The 23,265-nt window shown below is 40.6% G+C and overlaps 1 protein-coding gene across 1 annotated transcript in view; it reads left to right on the top strand.

The window, feature by feature from the left end:
- Positions 1-70: 70 nt before the first annotated feature.
- Ablim1 (actin binding LIM protein 1) overlaps positions 71-23,265 on the top strand; it is a 272,608-nt gene continuing 249,413 nt past the window's right edge. The window contains exon 1 of the mRNA XM_048807388.1: positions 71-284. Coding sequence (XP_048663345.1) covers positions 272-284 — 13 coding nt within the window. The 5' untranslated portion in view covers positions 71-271. The remainder of the gene's footprint in view (positions 285-23,265) is intronic.

The raw sequence follows: 23,265 nt of genomic DNA, 5'->3' as shown, positions 1-23,265 counted from the left end.
CCCGGGTGGGCCCGGCCGGCGGTCCCGCCCAGCTGGCCGCTAGCTGTCAACGCCGCCGCGCCCCGCGGGTCCCCGCGGCCACTGCGTCCCCGCCTGCTGGCCGCGCCGCGCCGCGCCGGGCAGGTGTCCTGCGGGAGGCGTCCCCGCGCGGCCAGCGGAGGCGCCCGGGGCGGCGGGAGCGTGTGCGCCGCGGTGCGCGGAGGGGCATTTTCCTCCCCACGCCCTGCGGGCTTCGGTTCTGCCTCCCGCCTCGGCTCCGGCTGCCTGAACCATGTCCGCAAGAGGTGAGTGGGACCAGGTGGGGACCAGGTGGGCACCGCGGCGGACCGGGCGCCGGCCCCGACCAGGGCGGGCCGGGCAGGGCAGGTGCGGGGAGCCGGGGGCTGCGAGAGCCGCGCCGGCCCCAGCCCGGCCCGAAACTTTGGCAGCCGATCGCGGGCGCTGGACGGTGGCAGCGGAGGAAGCACTCGCCCTTGACCTTGATCCCCGGATGTGGGCGACACCCGAGGGCCGCGTCGGTGCCCAGCCCACCTGTGCTGGCCGCCGTCCGGGCTGCGAGGGCGTGGGGGATGGGCCGCCGCCCGCCCGGTGGGGAGCTGTGGAGGGCGGGCGGGGGGGGGGGCAAGAGCTGATTTTTTTTTTTTTTCCTTCTCTCTTGTTACCATTTTGCAGCTCGTTTATGGAAGGAATCCAGGGCTTGATGCAGCAAAATTTAAAGCCGCAGTATTTACACTCCATTAAAAAAGAAAAAAAAGTAGATTCCCCTACCTGTGCTCCCCCTTGAGTTAATCTTCCCTTCCTCTCCCCACATGTCTTTTTTCTGGAGTAAAACAATTACTGCAGGTGAAATGGGCGGAAGGAAAAAATAAATCAGAATTGCTTTTCAGGCAAGAGTGAAGGGAATGTATTTCTTGCCATCTGGAGCAAGCGATGATGCTGGGAGAGAGAGTCATAGCTCAGTGGCTGCTACTATGAGTGAAATATTAAAGAGATCAAGTCATTGTACAGCTTGTGAGCAATTAAAATGAAGTGTCTTGGTTCCTTTGCCATAAGCATTTAAGGAAAATATTGATTATTTTTAGAAAGTGTATTTTCAAAGCAATAAGTCCCACCCCTTTTGATACCCTGAAAGCAACTTGTATGAGGAGTTGCAGATTTGCTTTTTGAACTCTGAAGCTTTAATCCTGCTTGGGGTGGGGTGGGGGTGGGTTGGTTGGGAATTTAATAACGTGTTGAATAATTAAGTGCTGCTTTTCAGAAGATTATAACAAACACTGTAACCTCTATCCAGAATGTTTTCACTCCTTTTTAAAGGAATCTGGTCTTTGTTCATCTGGTTGATTCCATACCTGGAAATGGGATGGTAAGGACTGGGTAAAATGAAGAATTTACCTTGTAGACATCAAGCTACAGAGGTGACATGAGGCCCAGAGATACTACTACCTAATCATGCCTAATAATTTGTGTATATTAGAGAAATTTTTTTAAAAAGGATGAGACACATATGATTACAGGGGACTCAGTGAGTCTGAATGGGATCTTCTGAGTGCCCAAGGGACTCAGGTATAAAATCTCTTTACTGTGTTCTAAGACCCAGACTTTTGGTTCTGACCTCTGTCCTAAATACAACAAAGAACATGTAGAGAATATCTGTCATAAGTTGTAAAACTCTCTGGGGTCAGAGTCCATCGCCCATTCAGTTTTATACCACCAAAACTCTTAGTACGGAACCTTGTACACCACAGGAGCCAAGTAGCCTTGGGAACCTTGGTGTGTCCTGAAAAGCAGCATGTCTATTAGGTGATGCCATCAGTTTCACTTAGTTTCTGGCTCTTCCTTTTATCTGGGAATAGGAAATGAAAAATGACCAAGCTCTGAATTGGGGCTGATTTCTTTCTTTTTTTTTTTTTTTAAGAGAGAGTGAGAGAGAGGGAGAGAAAGAGAGAGAATTTTAATATTTATTTTTTAGTATTTGGCGGACACAACATCTTTGTTTGTATGTGGTGCTGAGGATCGAACTCGGGCCGCACGCATGTCTGCGAGGTGAGCACTCTACCGCTGAGCCACAACCCCAGCCCCTTGTCAGACACCTTTCAAGTGTTATGTTGCTTAATCCTCACCACAATTTGAGCAAGTGGATACGGTTTTATCTCCCCATTTTACAGATGAAGGAATTGAGATTTTGAGAGATTATGTAACTTGCCTGAGTTTGAACAGTTGGTAAGTGGCAGATCCTGATTTCCACTCAGTTCTTTTAGACTCTGACAGACCCTGTTTTGCTCCCTCTATTCTTAGTCCTTTGAATAGTATCATAGACACTACAATCATTGATTTGCTAAGGAAAGAGAAAAAAATAGCCCATATGTGGGATTTAAAGAAAATAGCCTTGGTAAGTAACTTGGAAGCCCAGCACATTTAGGAACACCTTAATGGGTAATTGGTGGTAACAAAGTGAAGGGAAGAGGCTGCTGGTGTTGACATTGTCATTCTGACATTCCCATTCATTTCTGCCTGTTTCAGTTTTGAGGACCAGAAATTCCTAGTTATCATTAAAGACTTTTCTTATGTTTTTTTTAGGAAGTACTTTATTTATATGAATTTGGAAAGAAATTCTAAATGTATAATGGAGGGCTTAGCAGAGTAGCTACTAACTTGAGTTTTCCTAGAATAATGTCTCTTTTGTCACTTATTTTTTTGTAAGATGTCATAGCTGAGCTTCACTGGTTTATCAATTCAGTGTCTATGCTCTTGTCTATATTCCTGAAAGTAGAGATAAATCTTTAGGATCAGAAAGTTAATGTGCCTACTTAAATATGGCACGTATAAATAGGAAGGTCTTTAGACTCCTAGAAAGATAAATCCCACTGACTTAAAAAAATCAATCTCTGCTTATTTATAATGTCTAGGCTTGTAGGTTATGGGAAGAGCAAAACAGTTTTTTAAAAAATGGAAAACATTGAAACCAGTTGGATTGTATAAGAAAAGCAACTTTATTAAGAAAATTTTAGAAAAATGTTTTTTATTAATCTGTTCTTTAGACAACAAGCATAGAGTATTAAAATACAGTTCACTATTCAAACTAACAATAAAATTTTTTATTTTTTAATTCCATGATGGGGCAAGGTGTGACATTCCCATCTATGCTCTAATCAAATATTCTCATCAAAGACCTCCAACTTGGTGATGAATTTTTTACCATTAAAGACCAAAATGAGGGGCTGGGGTTGTGGCTCAGTGGTAGAGCTTGTTCGAGGCCCTGGGTTCAATCCTTAGCACCACATTAAAATAAAGGTATTGTGTCCAACTACAAATAGAAAATAATATTTAAAAAGACCAAAATGAATTAATCATATCTTAATTTTTGAGTTGTTAGAGGAAATTATCACACTTAGAATAGTGTTCCCATACCTCGGGAGAGTTGTCCAGGAAGTCCTTTAAAAATGAAGATTCCCAAGTCTCCTTCCAGATCATAAACTCTGAAGGGGGAGGACCTCCAAATCCTTATGTGAAAAGCTTTCTGAGCAATTCTAAGGATCACTGGACTAGAGTGGTACCCCAAAATTTCAGGATTATAAGAATCATCTTGAGAATTTATCAAACATACTGATAACGAGACTCTACTTCAGAGCTACCAAATCAGAATATTGAGAATAGGCCTTGGAATCTATGTATAGGTATACCTATGAAGGTTACCCCATGTATGTATAATATGTCAAAATACACCCTACTGTTATGTGTATCTAAAAAAAGGAAAGTTTCCTATTTTTATGCCTTAACAATTTATCAGAGTAAATAATGGCCAACAGCGTGTCCTGTACATTCTTCCAGATGGTCTCTATTTGGTTAACTTTTGGTTCAATTCAATAAATGTTAGAAAACCTATTCAGTGCACAATACATGGCAAATAATAAGCACTGTACAAAGAAAGGGGTTGCTGCAGGAGCACACTAGCTTTTCAGAAGCTTGAGTCCTGGAAGAAAAGGTCCAGGTATATGCAGATAGATTGGTTGCACTGGCAGAGAGGTAACTCAAAAGCACATATGCTCGGAAAGTATAGACCTTGCTGTTCTTGTTTTCAGAACTTTCCTAAAACTGGAAGCAAATTGAATGTTCATTCATAGGGGAATGAGTGACTAAATTATGATGCATGTATATTAACATTATGGATGATGTATGCAGTTATTAGAAAGAATGAGTTTGATCCATGTGTTAGTCTGGAAAGACAACCATGACTCATCAAGTGAAAAGAGTGAGTTTTAGAATAAAGTGCATGCAATATGTGATCCCAGTTTTATAAAACGAGAAAATACCCATGTGTGCGTATATGTGTATGCCATGAGCATAGATCAAAGTTGTGGGACAGTATACACCAAGCATACACCAAGTGGTAAACTCTGACGATACAGGGATTTCCTTGACAAGAGACTGGTTCCAGAGCACAGAGGAATTGTGCGAGTGGTGAGAGATGGGCAGCAGGAGGGAAGAATCGCTGGGCAGAAATGGATGATGGGGGAGAGGGATGGGGCCTGAATCTATCAGCCATGAAGAATGCGGGGGTGAAAGAGATGCTTGCTACTGGCTCCAAGCGTCCTAATTTTGGCATGAGGAATTTGGGTTGCTGCCCAAGCTGCGAGGACAGGGCAGTGGTGGGCTGGAGGCAGAAGCCCTCTGCTGGACAGTGAGTGGTTCATTTACAGTGTCAGTGGCCCAGGTTAGGATGTAAGGCAGAGGGATTACAAGAATCAGAATGACACTCACTTTTTGCTGATTTCTTAATTTCAGAGCTATAGTTGGGCTCCACTGTTTTCTGGTTGATAAAGGGCAGGCTCCTGCCCTGTCTCATCTTTCTTCTCTCCCTTGCTTCTGCCTGTAAACATATGTCCCTTGTACTGCTAGTCATGCCATTTAGCTTGATGTTTCTTTTCTAGTGAGATGATAAAGATTAGTGCACCAAGAATTATTATTTGGTGTGATGTGAGGGATATTTTTTTCTGCCTGTGTCAGCTACTATTTTTTCCTACTTGAGCTATAGAACTCTCAAGTTGTTCATCAACCTGAAGAAAGGAGAAGGTGTCTTTGAAAGCCAAGCGTACCCATTATAAATTTTGCTTTTTAAAAGAAATATTAAAACAGCAATATACTACATTTCCTGGAAATCCTTTTTTTTTTCCATTTAAAATAAATGTCTTCTGATTCCACAGGTGGGTATTTTTCACATGAGAGGAATAGTTTTGAATATCAATAACTCACTTGTGGGAATATCATATATCTCAGTAAAAGTTTACAGAAGATTGAATTATCTCGCATTGTGTCTGTGAGCAGTATTCAATTTTTTAAGAAGTATTTTGAATGATACTTTGCTTGTGGCTGCCATTGTCTAGTTGATCACTGGTTTCCAATGTGGTTGGGTAGAGAAAGGAGAAAGAACGGGAGCAGTCAGCATTTCCTCTTGGGTAAAGCAGTAAAATCTAGAACTCTCTCTCCATTCATCCCATAGACATCTATTGAGCTTTCCTGGACTTCATCATCAAACATAGGCATCTAAAATCCAGCTGTCAGCACTTGTTAAGTTTCATAATGTCACAAGGAACTGACAGACACTTTACTAGCAGAGTGCCATGTTAGTCCCTAAAACTCACAGCTAACCATACATAGCAGCTTGTGCTCAGAAGAACCTGCTTCTTTTGCCCCATTTCTTAAGGCTGTGGTCTTCTCCTATAGCCCCTTCTGCCATTGTGTCTACCCATCTTGGTCACTACCCATCTTGGTCACCGTGTGGCAATGCTCAAAAGGATACCTGTGCCTCCCCCACCCCCCCGCCTTCCGTGGGTAGAGCAAGGCTTGTGTTTCCTGCAGGCTCTGGGGTGGCACTCCCCTCCCCTCTTCTGCTTGTTTTCTCCCCGACCAGATAAGGCCTGCTGCTGCGTTTGTGGGCACCTCCTCCTCCAGAGCACAGATGTCATCATCCTGTCACAGACAGCAGCCTGGGGCCAAAACCAACTCAGGGCCAAAACCAACTCATGTCCTAACTGAAAGAACACTGTTTGAAAGGTAGAGAAGGAGAGAGAGAAAGGAGGAGGGAGAGGGAGGGAGATGGGGGTGGGGGATCAAAGCAGTTGAGGAATTGATGTGTATTAACCAAGAATATTAATTCTGTCCCTAAAAATTAAAAATAGAGATATTGGATTTGAATATAACTGAAATTTGCTAGTATATGTTGAATTAGTGCATTTTCTCCCCATTGAGATAGACATCAGTAGGGATTGCAATTCATGTTTGTCATAAAATAGACACCACAATTGAGAAACAATATTGTATATTATCTCCCCTGCCTCAAGAAGAGAACTGACAACCATTTATCTGAAAAATTCTTAGCAAAAAGCAAGATGACAATATAATGGGCAGTGCTGAACTGTCAGCCTTTTTCTCTGACATTCAATAAGCACTATTTATTGACATTAAATAAACAGTATTTATTGAACCTCTCTCCCAGAGTATCCAGATTAAATCCAATCCCATCCATTCCTGGGCTAAGGATGCTATTATGCTAATTAGTGACTCATTTAATAACTATTAATTGAGCACTTTGGAGTGAGGGTTGTCTTGGTTTGGGGGCAGAACAATATAAAGGACATTAGAATAGGTGGTTGGTTGAGGCTGGGACCGATTGGCCAATCAACATCTATTGTTCATATTTAAATAAAAGTTTTACTACATGGAGGTTGATGTAGGAAAATCATTAAATTCTATGTCAGCCAAGGCAACTAAGCGAGATCCTGTCTCAAAAATCAAATAAAAATTTTAAGGACTATGACGTAGCTCAGTGGTAGAATGCTTGACTAGCATGTTTGAGGCCCTGGGCCCAAGCCCCAGTCAGTATCACAAGAGAAAAAAAGTAATATATATATATAAACATACTGCGTAAGTTATCACTCAAACAGGGCCATGGCCATTTCTGTCTAGGACAATAGCTGTACCTGATGGGATGCTGAGATAACAGGTACATGCCAGAGGATATATCAGAACTGTGGCCTTTCTCATGTGTAATGTTTCCAGCCAGCATACATTTTGGTGTCAATGTATTCCTTTGACTCAAAAGATAGAATTCTGGTCAAAAGTTGAATATCTCCGTGTAGTATTTTCCACATTGTGGATTATCTACATCAAAATTTAAACTTAAATTTGTACTTATGCTAGCAGATATTTCAGTTATATTCAAATTAGACTATTTTCCTCCCTTTCAATCTCCCATACATCTGGTCCATTTCCTGGAATGATAAGTTGGTATGCTCTAGTATAATTATTATTATAGACTAAAAGCATGTAGTATAAAATCAAACCCAAATAAATATTTTAAATATTTGTTTATTTTTTGGGAAGTCCACATGCTGGTTTCCTTCTAAATTGGGGTAAGTTATCTAGAGAAAAACTATTCTGGGAAGGAAATGTTTGGCTCCTTTGGTCCTTCACAGTCATTTTAGGCGAGTGGTTTTATTTCTTCTAGTTAATTTAAAGCTGTTTCAAAACAGCTTTAAAATGTTAGTTTAAGTTACCTATAGTTGTTCCTAGATTCACAACTTGACTTTCTGCCAATATGTTAGAGATTTATTGTATTATTTTATTGGGAAAATCATCTAACATACATTTACCACCATTAGGGAATTGTCTATTAAAAATAATTATTAAGTGGGGAAGTTCTTATTTAGTAGATGATCCTATAAAATCCTTTGTATTTTTGAGCCCTGAATTACAGTAAAAATGAAAGTGGAAATTATGGGTCAAGCACTCAAAATTATTTGCGGATTGATTGGAGATCGTATAAATTTAGTCTTTTGTTAGATAATTTTTTTAGATTTGCAGAAGGAAGAGCTCTACATGCATAATTGTTGTTATTCACATGTTCAGCAAATTAAAAGAAATTACTTTTTTATTCTGTACAGCATGTTCTTTTTCTAGCTCTTCAGCATTATTGCTTATTAGAATAATATTTGATGGCATGTGTACAACTGCATTAGAGTCAATTTTTAGATATTTTTTCCTAAAGAAAATATCCTACAGTATATTTTTACTTTAGGCTGTGTCCAAGGTCTCGACTGGTGCTTTTCTTTCTCTACTTAGTGGAATTCACTTAAAAACATCCACAACAGGGAAGCCACCAGAGAACTGGATGGTAACAATGAAGGGAAATGAGGACAATGAGGTAAACAGCTATTTCTGGCTTTAGCTCTAAATAGGAATGAACAGAAGGAGTGGAGTCCCAGAGTCGAGGGAAAGGAGGGGGAAGCCATGATTTTTTTTTAAAGTTAAAACAAACAAACAAATAAAAACCCAGCAACAACAAAACAACACACACACATGTGGAAAAGAGATTCAGGTTGGCAATCTCTAATGGATTCCAGGGAGATGTTTTTGTTCTTATTGTTGTGTGTAAGACAAGGGAATCTTTATTTTGAGTCATTGAAGCATTTAGGTGAGTAACGCACATGGGCTTAGTGGAGGGTTAGTTTGCTTACCAGTTCTTTAGACAGTTTATTTTAGGAGAATTTATTCTATGGTTAGATGCTTTATTATAAATTGTAGCATTGTGGTTAGAAAGAATGTATTCAGTTATCTAGTCATTCAATATGTGTTTGCTGAATACCTACTAACTATTCTAAGTGTTTAGGGGAGACAGGCACTTGGCAAGTAAGCATATGTTGGGCAGTGTGAAGAAGAAGGTACGTGAAGAAAATGAAGAAGAGGAGCAGGACACAAAGAGTTGGAGAGATGAGAGAGGGGAAGGTGCTGTCCGTGACATTTGGTCAGACACCTGGAGTCATGCAGATATCCAGGAAAGTAAGATGAACAATGTGAACTCCTGAGGTCTGTCCTGCTTGCTTGTTCTAGGACCAGCAGGGGGCCCCCGCTGTGGCTGGATGGGAGAGGTATGGAGGAGCCAGTGATAGGGGAATAGAGGGTGTCAGGGTGGTCTCTGCAGAGACAGGAAACCCTTGGAAAGTTCTGAGCGGAGTTGTCACAGGATCTGATAAAGTTTAAAAAGGCTGCTCAGTCAGCAATGTGGAGGGTAGAAGTAGGGGCAAGGGTGGCAGCAAGAAGACCAGTTAGGAAGCCACTGCGGTGGTCGAGAGAAGAGCACAGGGGCTTGGACCAGGCAGCAGGAGAGCAGCTGGGGAGAAGTCACTGGTTTCTGGAAATATGTTAAGAAATCGCTTATAGGACTTGCTGATGGCTTGGAAGCATGGAGTAAAAGGAAGAGGGGAATCTTGGATGCCTCCCATTTTTTCAGCAACTGGCTTCCCAGTTGAGGAAGAATGTACAAGGAGAAGATTTGGACGGGGAGGAAGCAAGCATTTTGGACCTATAAGTTTGATGTATCTCTTAGCCTATTATGAAGATATTTATTATTCCTATTTATGTACATATATAAAAGAAGCATAGAGAAGTGAAGAACCAGCCTGAGGTCATCAATAACTAAAACATGTTTGATCTGGAACTTAATTTCAGGTCTCATTAATGACAGAATATGTTCTGTACCACAATGCTGCCTCTTTACACCAAACTGAAATTCGTGCCAGGAAAAGGATGCATCTGGTTTTCATTTCTTAATTATTTATGTTTTCTCATTATGGGATAATTTTCTGCATTTTAAAAGATATCTTGGGCTTAAAAAGAAAACCATCCTCACATCATTCCAAATTCTACCATTTATAAATATTATTATTATTAGCTCTGTGAAAACACTACTAAAACACGAAAAAGCATATTCTATGACTTTGGAATTCATTCCTTTATTGTAATCACTGGGTGCTTTCTGGGAACCAGGTGTGGGGGAATAGGCTGAAGCTGAAGTATCATGTGGCCAGTGACGTGCCAGATGTTGCAGGAGGACAGAGGAAGGACATGGGTCCATCCAGATTGAATATGGGGCCAAGGAACTCTTGACAGAACAAGTGATATTTAAATGGACCTTGAAGAATGAGAGAGGAATGTGTCAAATAGAAAAGTGTTAGAAAAGTATTCCAGGCCAGGAAACAGTATGTTTTTAGGACTTTAAAATGGTAACTAGACCTATTGAACATGAAGAATAAAACATTTGAAGTTAAATGAAACGTATAGGAACAATATGAGGAAATTTTAAAAACTACATTGAAGATTGAAGTTATCGGAGGGAGAAAGTATGCTGTTGGATAACAAGACAAAATATTGTAAAAATATTCTTTTTCCCTAAATCTTTCCATAAAAGCAATGAAATTCTGGTTAAAACACCAAGAAGATCTTTTCTAGGGACATGGCAAAATAATACTGTTATTCCTTTTGCAAAATAAGATGTATGAAATTCTAAAAAATAAAGTGTAATTATGGGAGATTAGTCTTACCAGAGAGTAAAACATCTATGAGACCACAATAAATAGTTTAGTTTGGAGAAAAATTCAAGTAGGGAAAATGTGAGAGAACAGTGAGCAAATGTATGTATCTTTTTGAATAGTAAAGGTGGCATTTTGAAATCAGTGTGAGGAGAGAGATTATCCAGTAAATGATGTTGGAACAAATGTAAAATAAATGAAACAGTAGAAGTCCTAATGGCTTGGGTGTGTATCTCAGTGATAGAATGTGTGCCTAGCATATGTGAGGCCCTGAGTTTGATCTCTAGCAACACACACAGAAACACACACTCAGACACACACACACACACACACAAACTGTTAAAAGAAAATATGGGCGCATTTATAACCTGACAGCATTCTGTGTGCTAAATAGGATGCAAAACCCCAAAGTTATAAAAGAAAAGGTAGACACATTTAACTACATGCAAATAAAAGACTTCTATGTGGTTAAAAATACCACACCTTGCATTCTGGCTTGTAATTCTCACAAGGCCCCAGCAGCGCTGGCTTGAAGGTGGTCACCTCCATCAGGAAAGTTCAGGTAGCACATGATAGGGCAGAGATGAGACAGGGGTGGGATCCTATGGAGGTGCCTTTTGAAAGTGTGGGGATTGCTTGGACAGTTTTAGTGTTGTGGCATATCTGAAGAGCTCACTGAAGTTTTCCTCTCTGCACAAAGCAAGCCAGACAAGTACTGAGGATGGTGTCTACTCACCCTTTCTGCAAACATACATGGAGAGATTTTAGTATCAAATGCAAGGGGTACAGGAATGACTGAGATTTAATCTTTTCATTTTATTTATTTATTTATTCTAATTAGGTACATATGACAGCAGAATGTATTTTGATTCATTGTACACAAATGGAGCACAGCTTTTCATTTCTCTGTTGGTACATAATGTAGCTATGCAGTCATACATGTACCTAGGATAATGATGTCCATCTCATTTCACCATCTTTCCTGCCCTCATGCCTCTCCCATTTGCCCAATCAATGTTCCTTCATTCTTTTCACCCCACCCCCATATTATGGATCAGTATCCACTTATCAGAGAGAACATTTGGCCTTTGGTGTTTTGGGGTTGGCTTACTTCGCTTAGCATGATAGCTGAGATTTAGTCTTTGCCTCAAAAAGTTTACAACAGACTCAGGACCAATATCTGAATTGGGGAGGCCTTGGTCATTCCTACTCTTTCCTACCTTCCAGAACATTTACACCCCTTCAGATGGGCTGGCTCTAGGCTGCATTATCAGATTTCTGGACAATTGTAGAAATGACACCTAGTTCTGGATGACCAACCATTTCCTTTAGTTAACATAGGCTGTCCCTGTGACACTTCCACCTTTACCACAGAAAAAGAGGTGATGCAGAGGCAGCACACTGCTGCTGGAAGGACTTTTGGAAAGAAGGACAAAGAAGCACTTGGGCCTGGGCTGGACCTGGTGGGTTTAATTAACTCATTTATCTCAGTATTTTCTCCTTTCATTGCAAAGCTGCCTTCAGTGATAAACACTAAAATAAGGTTATTTATGTGCTGGTGTTCAGAACATTTGATTTAAGTGAGCATTCAATTAACATTCTTGGAGATTAGCCTGCCCTGGTTCTCTGAAACCCTTTGATTAAATCAAGGCCTTGTACTGGAGGTACTCTTTCCGCCTGATTTCTCTGCTAACTTTGAACTTGGCCTGTAACTCTGTTTTTCCTCTGAGAGCTGTACTTCTTCCTTTACCCTCCCTGCAAAGACTTTTTATCTTAGCAACTAGCACACTGAACTGCAGAGAGATGTCTAGGTGGCTCTGTCTTCATTTAGACTTATTCTGCGAAGCCAGGGCCCCTTTAGAGAAAAGCTATGTATGTACTAGGACACTAAGATAAACTCATTTGTCTGCCTATGAAATTAGCTATGTACTTTAAAAAAAAAACCACTATTTTTGATACATACATATCCATGTTTATAGCAGCACAGTTCACAACTGCCAAACTATGGAACCAGCCTAGGTATGTGACTATGTATGAATGAATGCATAAAGAAAATGTAGCATATATACAAAATAGGACTTTACCCAGCCATAAAGATGAAATCATATCATTTGCAGGCAAATGGATGAAACTTGAGAATGTTATGTTAAGTGAAATAAACCAAATTCAGGAGGTCAAGGTTTTCTCATATGTGGAAGTTAGAGAGGAAGAGGAAAAGAAAGATGTGGGGAGGCAGGATCGCATTGAAAATCAAAGGAGATCAGTATAGGAAAGGAGCTGGGGGGAGGAGGAGGAGGTGGAGGGAGAGCTGGGGAGTGATACTGGCCAAATTATATTGTTATAGTGTGTGCATGTATGATTATGTAACAATAAATCCCATTATTATGTATAACTGTGTGTGTGTGTGTATTGCACTAATTAAAAATGTGAAAAGAAAACCCCCCACTTTTTTGCCTTTTTTAACATATATCTTGAGGTGTTTCTATATTAGTTCATACCAATATAACTCATTCAAAAAGACTGTGTAGTATTTAATCATATGCTTGCACCATAACTGATTTAATAGTCTTTTATTAATGGATAGTTTTCTTGTTGTTTTTACAAACAGTGCTATGTAGTATATATTTGTGCATGTACCTTGACATTTTTAAAGCATAGCTGTACATATTATTCCATAACTTTCAACTGATGTTTTAGAGATACTGGAGAGACAGCAAAGCTCAGAGATTTCCGTAAGCACTCCTCCATGACTGACTTGCCCTGGGCCCTCCTGTGCCTCTGCTTCCTGCTTTGACCACACATACAGTCTCTGCCTTGCTGGGAGCAGCTTATTTCTTCGATACTGAAAATGTTATAGGTGTTCTTTTCATTTATATCAAGGGACAGACCACTTCTACCCAGGGAATAAAGAACATCTATTTCCCCTCACTTCATCTAAAGCCAACCTCATTGCTTGCTACAGAATTAATTTTTCATAAATGACTGACAGCAAGAGATCCATTACTTTTAGGTCAAGACAATCACAAAAGATTTCCATACTGATATATATCCCAAGTAGTTATGTGTTACCCTCAGTTAAAAAATGAAACTTGAAAATCAATTTGTTTAAAGGTTGAATCAAAGTGTCCCCACTTAACAATAATGCAAAAGGCAGCTGCTTCACAGGAAGCATTGTAGTGGAAAGAGCTGCACAAGGAGTTAGGAGACCTGAGTTTTAGCCTGAGCTCTTCACCTCCAGCTGTGTGTTCAAGTACACACCCTATGTCGGACCCTGTTTCCTATTTCCTATTTTCATCTGTTCCCTAGATAATCTTGGAAGGCTCTTTTGTTACCAAGTCATGAAACTAAAAATGAATTTCCAGATCAGATGACTCAATTTCAGTTTGACTAAATTCCCGTAATGCTTAGTCTTGACTGGAATCTCCACAGGCAGGAGCAGAGCAGCATGCTACTTGGGCAAAGGGGTTGGGGAAGGTGTTGACTGACAGTCCCAGTCATGGCACTAACATTTTGGGCCATTTATCACTTTTGTCTTGGCACAATGTGATTAAATACATTTCTGGCTTACTAGGAGAGCTAATGCCATTTCCTCGCAGCCTGAGATGGGTTTGGTATTCTCAAGCCAACAAAAAATGAAAATCTATTTGTGAAAGAGAGCACTTGTAATTAGTGCCCTCTGCTCTTCCCCCACACTTGACTTTGTTTGTTGTATACCATTGTTAATGATGCTTATGACATTCTGATCAAGGAGCCCAAACATAGAACTAACAGAGAGCTGATTTGCTCTTGGAAAATGGCATGATGTTCGTTAAGTTAATTGGATAGATTTATTTAGAAGCATTGACTTATAAGGCTTAATATAAGAATAGCATGAAACTCATAAAAGAGTTCTTAAATGCCATTATTATTTTTTTAATGGAGTAGAAAGGACTAGGAAAATGTCAAGATCTTCTTTGTTTAACAAACAAATAGAAACAAGCATTTATTTGGCAAGGAGGAAATGCAGATTTGGGGAATGAGAGTTACCTACTTGGGATCATTCAACAGTTTGCCTTACAGTTCTTTGACTTTGCAGGACAGCATCAATGACTGAGTGTTTTCCTTTCTTTTCCTTTTGATAAAAGTGATAGTAAGGCAGATCCCCCATCATCACTTCCATCTTTAGTATCATGAAAGTCAAATTATGCCACATCAGACACCATTCAGGACAGAAATTACTGTATAGAAGTCAGGAAAAAAGGCTCTTTCTTATGCTCTTATTGACTGTTTTTATAATAAGCTCAGTGGTCTCTACTTTTGCATTATTCATTGCAGGAGAAAATATTTTATGAAATCGATATTGAGATGTTAAATGAAATCTATCAAATGATGACTTTAATGCCTGCAAGGATATTTTTTCAAAAAAAATATTTTTACTATCTCATTGTTTGAGTTGGTCATAAAAAAGGTACGATGCAGTGGAGATATATTTCATTTGTAGAATGCTGGGGAAAAGATGTTTTATAGGAAGTTGTCAAATGTAATATACTTTCGACATTCAGAAGAATGCTTTTGCAGGTTAGGAACACTGATAAAAAAAGCTGAGGCAGAAGGGATGTAGCCAGTCACTTTAGGTTTGTTGAGAAAAGGAACAAAACCATTTTGACTTTCCTAGCAACCTTTTTCAAATCCATTTCCTTTTCTTTGGGTTTTGTGTCCTGGCTAAATTGGCTTATTCATATGCGTGCACTTGTTAGGGAGAATATTTCTCTAAAAAAGGGTTGTAATGACTCAGCACATCACCAGACTGCTGAAGACCTCAGTGAAGATAACTTTACAGGTTAGATTTTATTTGGGGAGCAATGCTGGTGGATATGGTTACCATCTAAATAGTAGGAACGGTGTCTGAGTCATCCTTGTCTGCCTTGAGCCTAGTACATTGATTCCCCAAACCCTTATTAAGCACCAGTTCCCTTAGGAGCAGTAGTTGCAACAGTGCACAAATCATTAAAAAAAGAATCATTTCCCATAGAGGCTTACTGGGTGCTTACCTTTTGAATAATGTTATTTTTTTGTGTGTGAAAACTATATTTATGAAATGTAAGTAGGTACAATACAGCATATCAGCTGGGAGAAAATGAAGTAGGGATGGGAATGGAGAGTCTGGGATGCAGATGATATATATTCTCTCCTTGAGAAGATTTCAGTTAAACAAAGAGGAGAAGGAGAGCAACAAGCCACATCAGTACCAGGGCTGAGAACATTCCCGTGGAGTAGAGAGCACTGCAGAAGCCCTGAGTCGGAATACACTTGGAATGGCTCAGGCACAGTGAGGCCAGTTTGGGGGGAGGTCAGAAAGATAGTGGGGATAGGTAGCTAGTCCTGTGCTGCCTTGTGAACCAAGGACTTTGGCTCTTACTCTGAGCGAGATGGACCCATCAGAGAAAGTTGAAAGATGAACCCACTCAATTAACTGTTGACCTGAGCAGAATATACCTTTAAAGAAAATGTAAGGACCTCTGATCTGCAGCTAGGGGCTTGCTTATTTATATAATGTTGGTCATCTTTGGGTCTCATTGTGGTGTATGTGTATGTGTGTGCAGGAGCACACGTGCACGTGTGCGTGAGGGTCTAACAAAACTCTGTAACTGATGTGTGTTCACTTTTGCATGCTTGGCACCTCACTTTGTCCCTGCCCTGTGTGTGTGTGTGTGTGGGGGGGGGGTGCTTTTTGTTTTAATTTGTGAATAACTATATGAATAAAACCTAGCTTTGTTAGATTTTGTAGCTAGCAAACAATGAGCACATCCTGAACCATGGATCACTCACATTGTTGAGACAAGAAAGAGGCAAATGCAGCCAACCTGTAACGGGCAGTTATTGCCTCTCTGTAGCATAGAATACCTGCAATCGTCTAGAAGAATAACTACCAGAGGAAGGCAAACCCCTTCCTTCTCTGGTCTCAGAAAGGAAAAGCTGTGAAACGAGATAACCACCCTGTGGAGGGTGTGACCAAGTTTAGAAATGTCTGACGATATATCATTGGATTTTCAGTACTCCCCTGAATTTTAGAGTGGTATATCAATTAAATTATTAGGCATTCTTAATTCTATCACGTTATTTGAGCCACACAGAAGTCCCTTGGGACAGAGATTATGTGCAGATATGCCTGCTGTCAAGAAAATCTCAGCTGCTGTCCTTGCTTGGTCTTTGGCGACACGCACCAGAATGTTTTCAATTGTCATTTTATTTTTTTTTAGCACACAAAATGGAGGGAAGAGATGAATCTGTTGGACATGCATCCACACCAAATAGAGCACAGAGGGACGTACAATAACAGATAAGACTTCCAAAGGCCTGGGGCTATTAAAACATGCACAGATAAATGTTTTCATTGTTATTTTTGCATCTGTCTCTGAATATCTGACAGTAGAAGCATAATTGCAGAATTGAACAGCACTTTTTGTGTGGATGGATATTGTAAGCTGGCCAAACAGAGATGGTATCTAATTTCATGTCTGTTTCCCAGTATGCCTGCTTTTTCAGAACCGAAACATAATAAAGCAGCCCACTTAGCCCAAGCTAGTTCATGATCCCATGAAAAAGAGAATTATTCAAGTATAAGAATCCACATTTATTCTCCTCACCCCCCACAACATCTTTTTGGTAGTTTAGCCATTCAAGTGTGACAATGCCATAGTTCTCAATAGCATTTAAGTAATTTTACATAATGTACTTCTAAATTTTGAGAATCGATACAGAAAGCAATTAAATTGGTAGATGGGGTCATTTGTGCATATGGACAACTATTATCAATATACCCATCTCTCGGGCTGGGGATGTGGCTGAAGCGGTAGCGCGCTCACCTGGCATGCGTGCGGCCCGGGTTCAATCCTCAGCACCACATACAAACAAAGATGTTGTGTCCGCTGAAAACTGAAAAATAAATATTAAAAATTCTTTCTCTCTCTCTCTCTTAAAAAAAAGAAAAAAATATATCCATCTCTCCCCTTTCTAGGTCTTTCCATATATTGCTACCAAATTAATATTCCACAGGTTAATTGGGTGGCTCCTCCATATATAAAAGCTTCTAGGACTCCCCATTGTCTCTTGTGGTTGACTCCTGTACGTAGCATTCAGAAAGTTTTAATTTTTGAAAGTGAACAAAATAAGGGCAAAAATTTATTCACTGATACATACACATTGAGTGGCACAGAGAGTTAGGGACACACAGCAGATAAAACTCCTTAACTAGTTTATTTTCTTCAGTTTGGCCTTGATGGCTCAGGACTATGAGGTCAGAACTTTCCATGACCCCCCCCCTGCCCCAGCCCACCCTGGCCTCTTAAGCTGCCTTCAGACTCTCCTACCCCAGCATTCAAGGCTCTTCACCCCTGTATGATCCACTTGCCTTTTCTGTCTTCAAAACTTCCTCAAGTCAAGTTAAGCTGTTTGTCTTTTTCAAACTCAACGATGGTTTTGACTCTTTCCATCTGGAAGGCTCTTTCCTTTTTCCTTCATCAATTTCTGGCAAAGCAATGTCTATTTTTTAGGATTCATATTTACATGATGGGACGACCTTTTTCTCCTTTGGGGAGCCCTGCTGTTTTGGAGTCTCTCATTTTTTTCCTTGTATTACAGAGCTCCAGGTACTCATTTTATTGTGTTCCTTGTACTTAGAAAGGAAAAAATTCAGCTACCATTTCTGGTCCTTACTGTGTGTGTGCTAGGCATTGAGGGGCCAGATAGCTTTGCAGTTAGAGTACAGCTGGCTGGCTTCAATTTCCATTACTGCCTCTTACAGTGGCCACACTGGACAAGTGTCCTTACCTCTGTGCCCATCCCCTGGTACATAAATAGCAAGTACCTCATAAGGTTTTTGAGAGAATTATGGGAGTTCAAACAGAAAAAAGATTTAGGACAGTGCTTGACATGAAGTAAACAATTAATATTAGCAAATACTATTTATAACCACAATACTTCATTCAGAAAAATCCTATGAGATTTATATTGTCCACATTTTAAAGATGGGGAAGAATAAGACTCAGGTTAAGCAACTTGTGCAAGTTCATACAGATCGTGTATGGCAGAGATAAGAGTCAGACCTTGGTCTGTTTGACTGCATTTTTTCAAATTTTGGCATTGTACCTGGTAGTCACTTAATAGATACTTTTTTGTATTGGAGTTATAAGGCAGCCGGGTAAATGAAAAGAATATGGGTTTCTGAGTTCAGATTTGCCTCTACCCCTTACCAGGTATGTGTATCTTGATACTTACTTAAATCTTCTTAGCTTTAGACTCTCCCCCTTTGTAAAAGGATGAGAGTGGTAACTATTCCACAGAGTTGGGGGAGCAAACAAACAGACTAAGTGAGATAACCAGGGTCAACATCCTAACATATAAAAAGTGCTTAACGAACAGCAGTTCTTTCCCTCGCCGCCCTTGTTATTAATATTTTAAGTTATTATCACTTTATCAGTCAAATGAAAATATGGCAAGAAGCAAGATTCTGATTAAGGCAGTCACTTCAACCTTTCAGAAACCAGTGCTGGTGGTTGTTACTTTAACAGTGGTTGTGAAACATGATGGGGCTGTTCTATGTCAGTGGACATGATTTTGAAATTTGAAAATACCCTTTCTTCATTTCACTTTGCTATGTTGCCTGAAGTTATAGCGATCAAAGATCGGGTCAAGTTAACCAACATCCTGTTTCAACATGTAGTGTCATGGAAAGGTCTTATTATATTGTTATATTGTGTGCATGTATGAATAGGTGACAATGAATCCCATCAATATGTACAACTAGAATGCGCCAATAAAAAAAAGTGGGAAAAAAAGAAGTGAGTTAATTTAGCCTGATTGTTCTTCTTCTGACTTAGCTTAAGTCAGCCAGCAATGAAAGGGGAGAAACTTTGGTTTAGAGAGGAACTCGAGGGGAGAGTCGTTTTGAAGCTACAAGGATAGGCCTAAGCCGGAGCTGAAGGAGTAGAGATGAGCAAGAACTTACAGTCAAAGCCATTCCAGATCTGATAATGAAACCCCAAAGAACAGTTGACTGCAACACCGAACTTCTGGATGGAGAGAGAGATAGCAAACAGGAAGCAAAAACGATAACTGCAAATAGTGATCAGAGCCAGGAAGAAAGTCCCCCAGGGTTCTGTGGAAGACGGTGACTACTGTGTGGATGGGCATCTTTGGAGACGTCAGGGAAAATTGGAGAATGAAAATTGAAGCTGAGATCTGAATGACAAACAGGAGCAGCCACCCGAAGACTTTGTACGTATGGGGCAGAGGGAAGAGTGGGCAGAAAGGTCCTGAAGCAGAACCTTTTTGTGTGTTCCAGGAACAGAACAAGTTTCCGTGTGGCCCTTGAGTTACTGTGAGACGTGGGTGGAGGCCAGACAGGGTCTTACTTGCCCTAGTGAGAGTTGATTTTATTCTGACAGTAATAAAAACCCATGGGAGGGTTTAAACAGTGGCATGATGTGATCTAATTCACATTTGAAAGCTTTATTTTTGCCATTTTATGGGGAGGTGATAATTAGGCAGGAGACAAAGCATCTAGAGAACAACTGGGACATTTTTCATGATGCAGAAGAACATGGATGGGGACCTGGAGGATGTGGGGCTCTGGGGGAAGGACAAGCAAAGACATTGCATATTTTAGAGGGGAGCAACAGAAATTTCTGGTGGGTAGATGGAGACCTGGGGCAGAAGGCAGGGAGGGGACACGATGTTCTATGGCTTCGTCATCTGTCAGAGAGGGAGCTGAAGAGAGCAGGTTTGGGATTTGGACTAACATTAAGAGTTCTGATTTCATATGTAACTTGGGATGCCTCTGAGACATCCAGGATAGGTGGTCAGTCAGGCAGCTGGCCACCCCAGTCTCACCTCAGGAGAGGGTCAGGGTGAAGCTGTTTGGTTTGGGTTTTGAGACAGAGTCAGAGTCTTCCTATGTTGCCTAGGCTGGTCTTAAATTCCTGGACTCAAGCAATCCTCCCACTTCAGCCTCCCAAAGACTGGGACTAAAGGGCCTTGCAAGGTGGAAGCTTTAAATTGGGGATTTGTCAGCATAAACTTGGGGACTTTACCTAGAAAGAGCACACAGATGGAGGCACATTCTCTAGCATGATGCTGCTCAGAGGTGGCCCACAGCCTTAGTGCTGGAGGAGGAAGCATCAGATCCCGAGGAAGAAGGAAGACCTGGCTTTCCTTTGCTGTGAAACTTGAACATGAACCTAGAGTGTCTAACTCTGAGTCACAGGTGCTTCTTGCAAGTCTATACTGCCTTCTTCCCTGCGGAGTGACCCCCTCATGGGACCAGCAGAGCGGTGGTCCCATCATGAAACTTCTGCTTCTGTGTGCAAGTGGTGGCTCTTGGTCTCCCAAGAGACCAACTTGGTTGCCAATAGGGACTGCATTCCTGATGGCCCTAAGAAAATGAGAATCTTCTTTCCAACTTCTTGTCTTTCTTTCTCTTGAGTACCCAAAGAAGTCCTATTTATGCTTTCTGTTTTTCACATTTGTGAAAGTCAATCCTGAAAACAGATTTTCTTTTTTATGCCCATACTGCCCCTCCTTTTAAATGGAGGCTAGACCTTGTCCATGTGGAGCACTGGGAAACGCAGTCGTCCTTGACATTTCCCGGCATCCACCCTCTCTCCTGTATGTCAACCCATACAAGTGGGCATCTGTGACGGAGGAACAGGAGGCAGCTGCAGCTGACATCCTGACTCAGCCGGGCCTGATCTTTAACACAGACTTTAAGATTTTTGTCTTTAAATATATTATTGACTAACTCAGTAACTTCCCTGGAAACATCTTGAAAGAGGACTGATGTGCTATCTAGAGGTTCAAGGGCTCCTCATGCTTTAGAGAAGAAAAGCACTTAAAGAGAGGACGAAGAACTAAAAAAAAAAATTATTACCCACTACTTGGACTAATTTAAAATTAATTTTTAAAAGCAAATTATTTCACAGAAAGATCCAAGATGGTTCTGTCTAATTTGTGCAAGAAATTTGGCAGTGTATCTGAGTCTGGCAATTTGAACTTCAAAAAGTACAAGTGGTTCTACCACTGACCTTTCATTTTCCTGAGTTCTAAAATATATGCCACCACTAATAGCTAATTTAGCTACTTACGCTGAGAATTTCCCCATTCAAATACTCAGGGCACATTGTCTAGAGCCTAATAATATCTGGGTTCCTTTCCTCCCATTAGCACCAAAGGCGTGTGAATTCCTAATACTAGAAACTATTCAAAGTCTTCCCTGAAAGGCAAAATTCCCAGGAAGTTGCTTTGTCTAGTTGCTCTAAGTGTATTTGAACCACATCAGTACTCTCACTTATACTTTCACACATAATAGTAATTTTAAAAGTATATAGCTTCTGAATAGTAGTAATAATTACAAAAAAACTAACATTTATTAATATACCACATGCAGAGCAATGTTCTAAGACTTACACAAATGAATTAATTTAGTTCTCACATTAGTCCTTGAGATAGATAATACTATTTACCCATTAGACAGATGAGGAAACTGAAGCACAGTGACATTAAGTAACTTACTCAAAGTCGTCAAATCAAGAAGACATTTATTTTCTTATTCAACTTGCTGGTCTGGATGTTCTACTTGAGGCAGTAGGTGGTATGAAGGGGGAGGTTGATGGTATTTTTGTCTATATTTGCTTATTAATGGTTGGAAATAATAATACAATGATGGGTTACTGAGATCAATTTTATCCCCTCACTTTTTTCTGTATCATTATTAGTATATTACTATTGTACATAGTGGTGGGATTTGTTGTTACATATTTGTACATGCACAAAATATAACACTATAATATGGCCATTATTGTCCCTAGTGCTTCCCCTTTCCCAGCCTCCTCCCTCCTCCTGGTCCCTTTCCTCTACTCTACTGATCTCCCTTTGATTTCCATGAGATCCACCCACTGTTCTTTTCCTTTTTCCTCTCTAGTTTCACATATGAGGAAAAATATAACAACCCTTGACTTTCTGAATTTGGCTTATTTAGCTTAACAAAATATTCCTGAGTTCCATCCATTTGCCTGCAAATGGCGTGATTTCATTCTTCTTGTTGGCTGAGTAAAACTGCATCATGTATATACCACATTTTCTTTATCTATTCATCCATTGATAGACACCTAGCCTGGTTTCATAGTTTGGCTATTGTGAATTGTGCTGCTATAAAAATAGGTATGCATGTATCACTGTAGTCAGATGGCTTTAATTCTTCAGGATAAATACTAGGAAGTGGTATGGCTGGGTCATAGGATGGTTCCATGCCTAGTCTTTTGAGGAGCCGCCATACTGATTTCCAAAGTGGTTCTCTTACTTTATGGTAGATAGATGTCTATAGTGCTTTTGGGATTTAATTATTAGAGATACTTTAGCATTTTGAAGTTAAATAACTGATTTTATAATATTTAAAGTAAACTAGCACAGAAATTAAAAATATTCAGGGGCTTTCAAAGAATTCTTAGTGAAGCCTTTATTTTATAATACAAAAATATAAAAGTAGTACTCTTATAGGAGCTTACACCGAGCACGGAGCGGCCGAGTTCCGGCTCCCGGAACTTCCCTGGCCCGGGGCTAGGAGCCCGCGGAAACTGCTTCTCGGTCCGGGTCCTGCTGAGGGCCGGTCAGGACTCACCCGTTGCTTTGGTTGCCCGGCAAGGGGAACGAAATGCTGCCATTCGCATAGGATACCAACATGGCAGAGATCTGATGTCATCAGAAAGCAGCGGAGGAGAGAACTTCATCAATACCAGCGGCGACATAAACAGTTGGTCTCCTGGTAGGGGGAGTGAGGCACAGACACCCGAGTCTCCTCAATTTGTCGTCGAGCCAGAGGGGAGGAGCCGGGCTGCCGCCAGCGCCTGGAGCAGGCCCAGCGGCTCGC

This window comes from Marmota marmota, unplaced genomic scaffold (genome assembly GCF_001458135.2).
Source record: "Marmota marmota marmota unplaced genomic scaffold, marMar, whole genome shotgun sequence".
Taxonomy (NCBI): Eukaryota; Metazoa; Chordata; class Mammalia; order Rodentia; family Sciuridae; genus Marmota; species Marmota marmota.
Note: the sequence above shows the minus strand (reverse complement) of the source record. Positions and strands in the feature narration are given on the sequence as shown.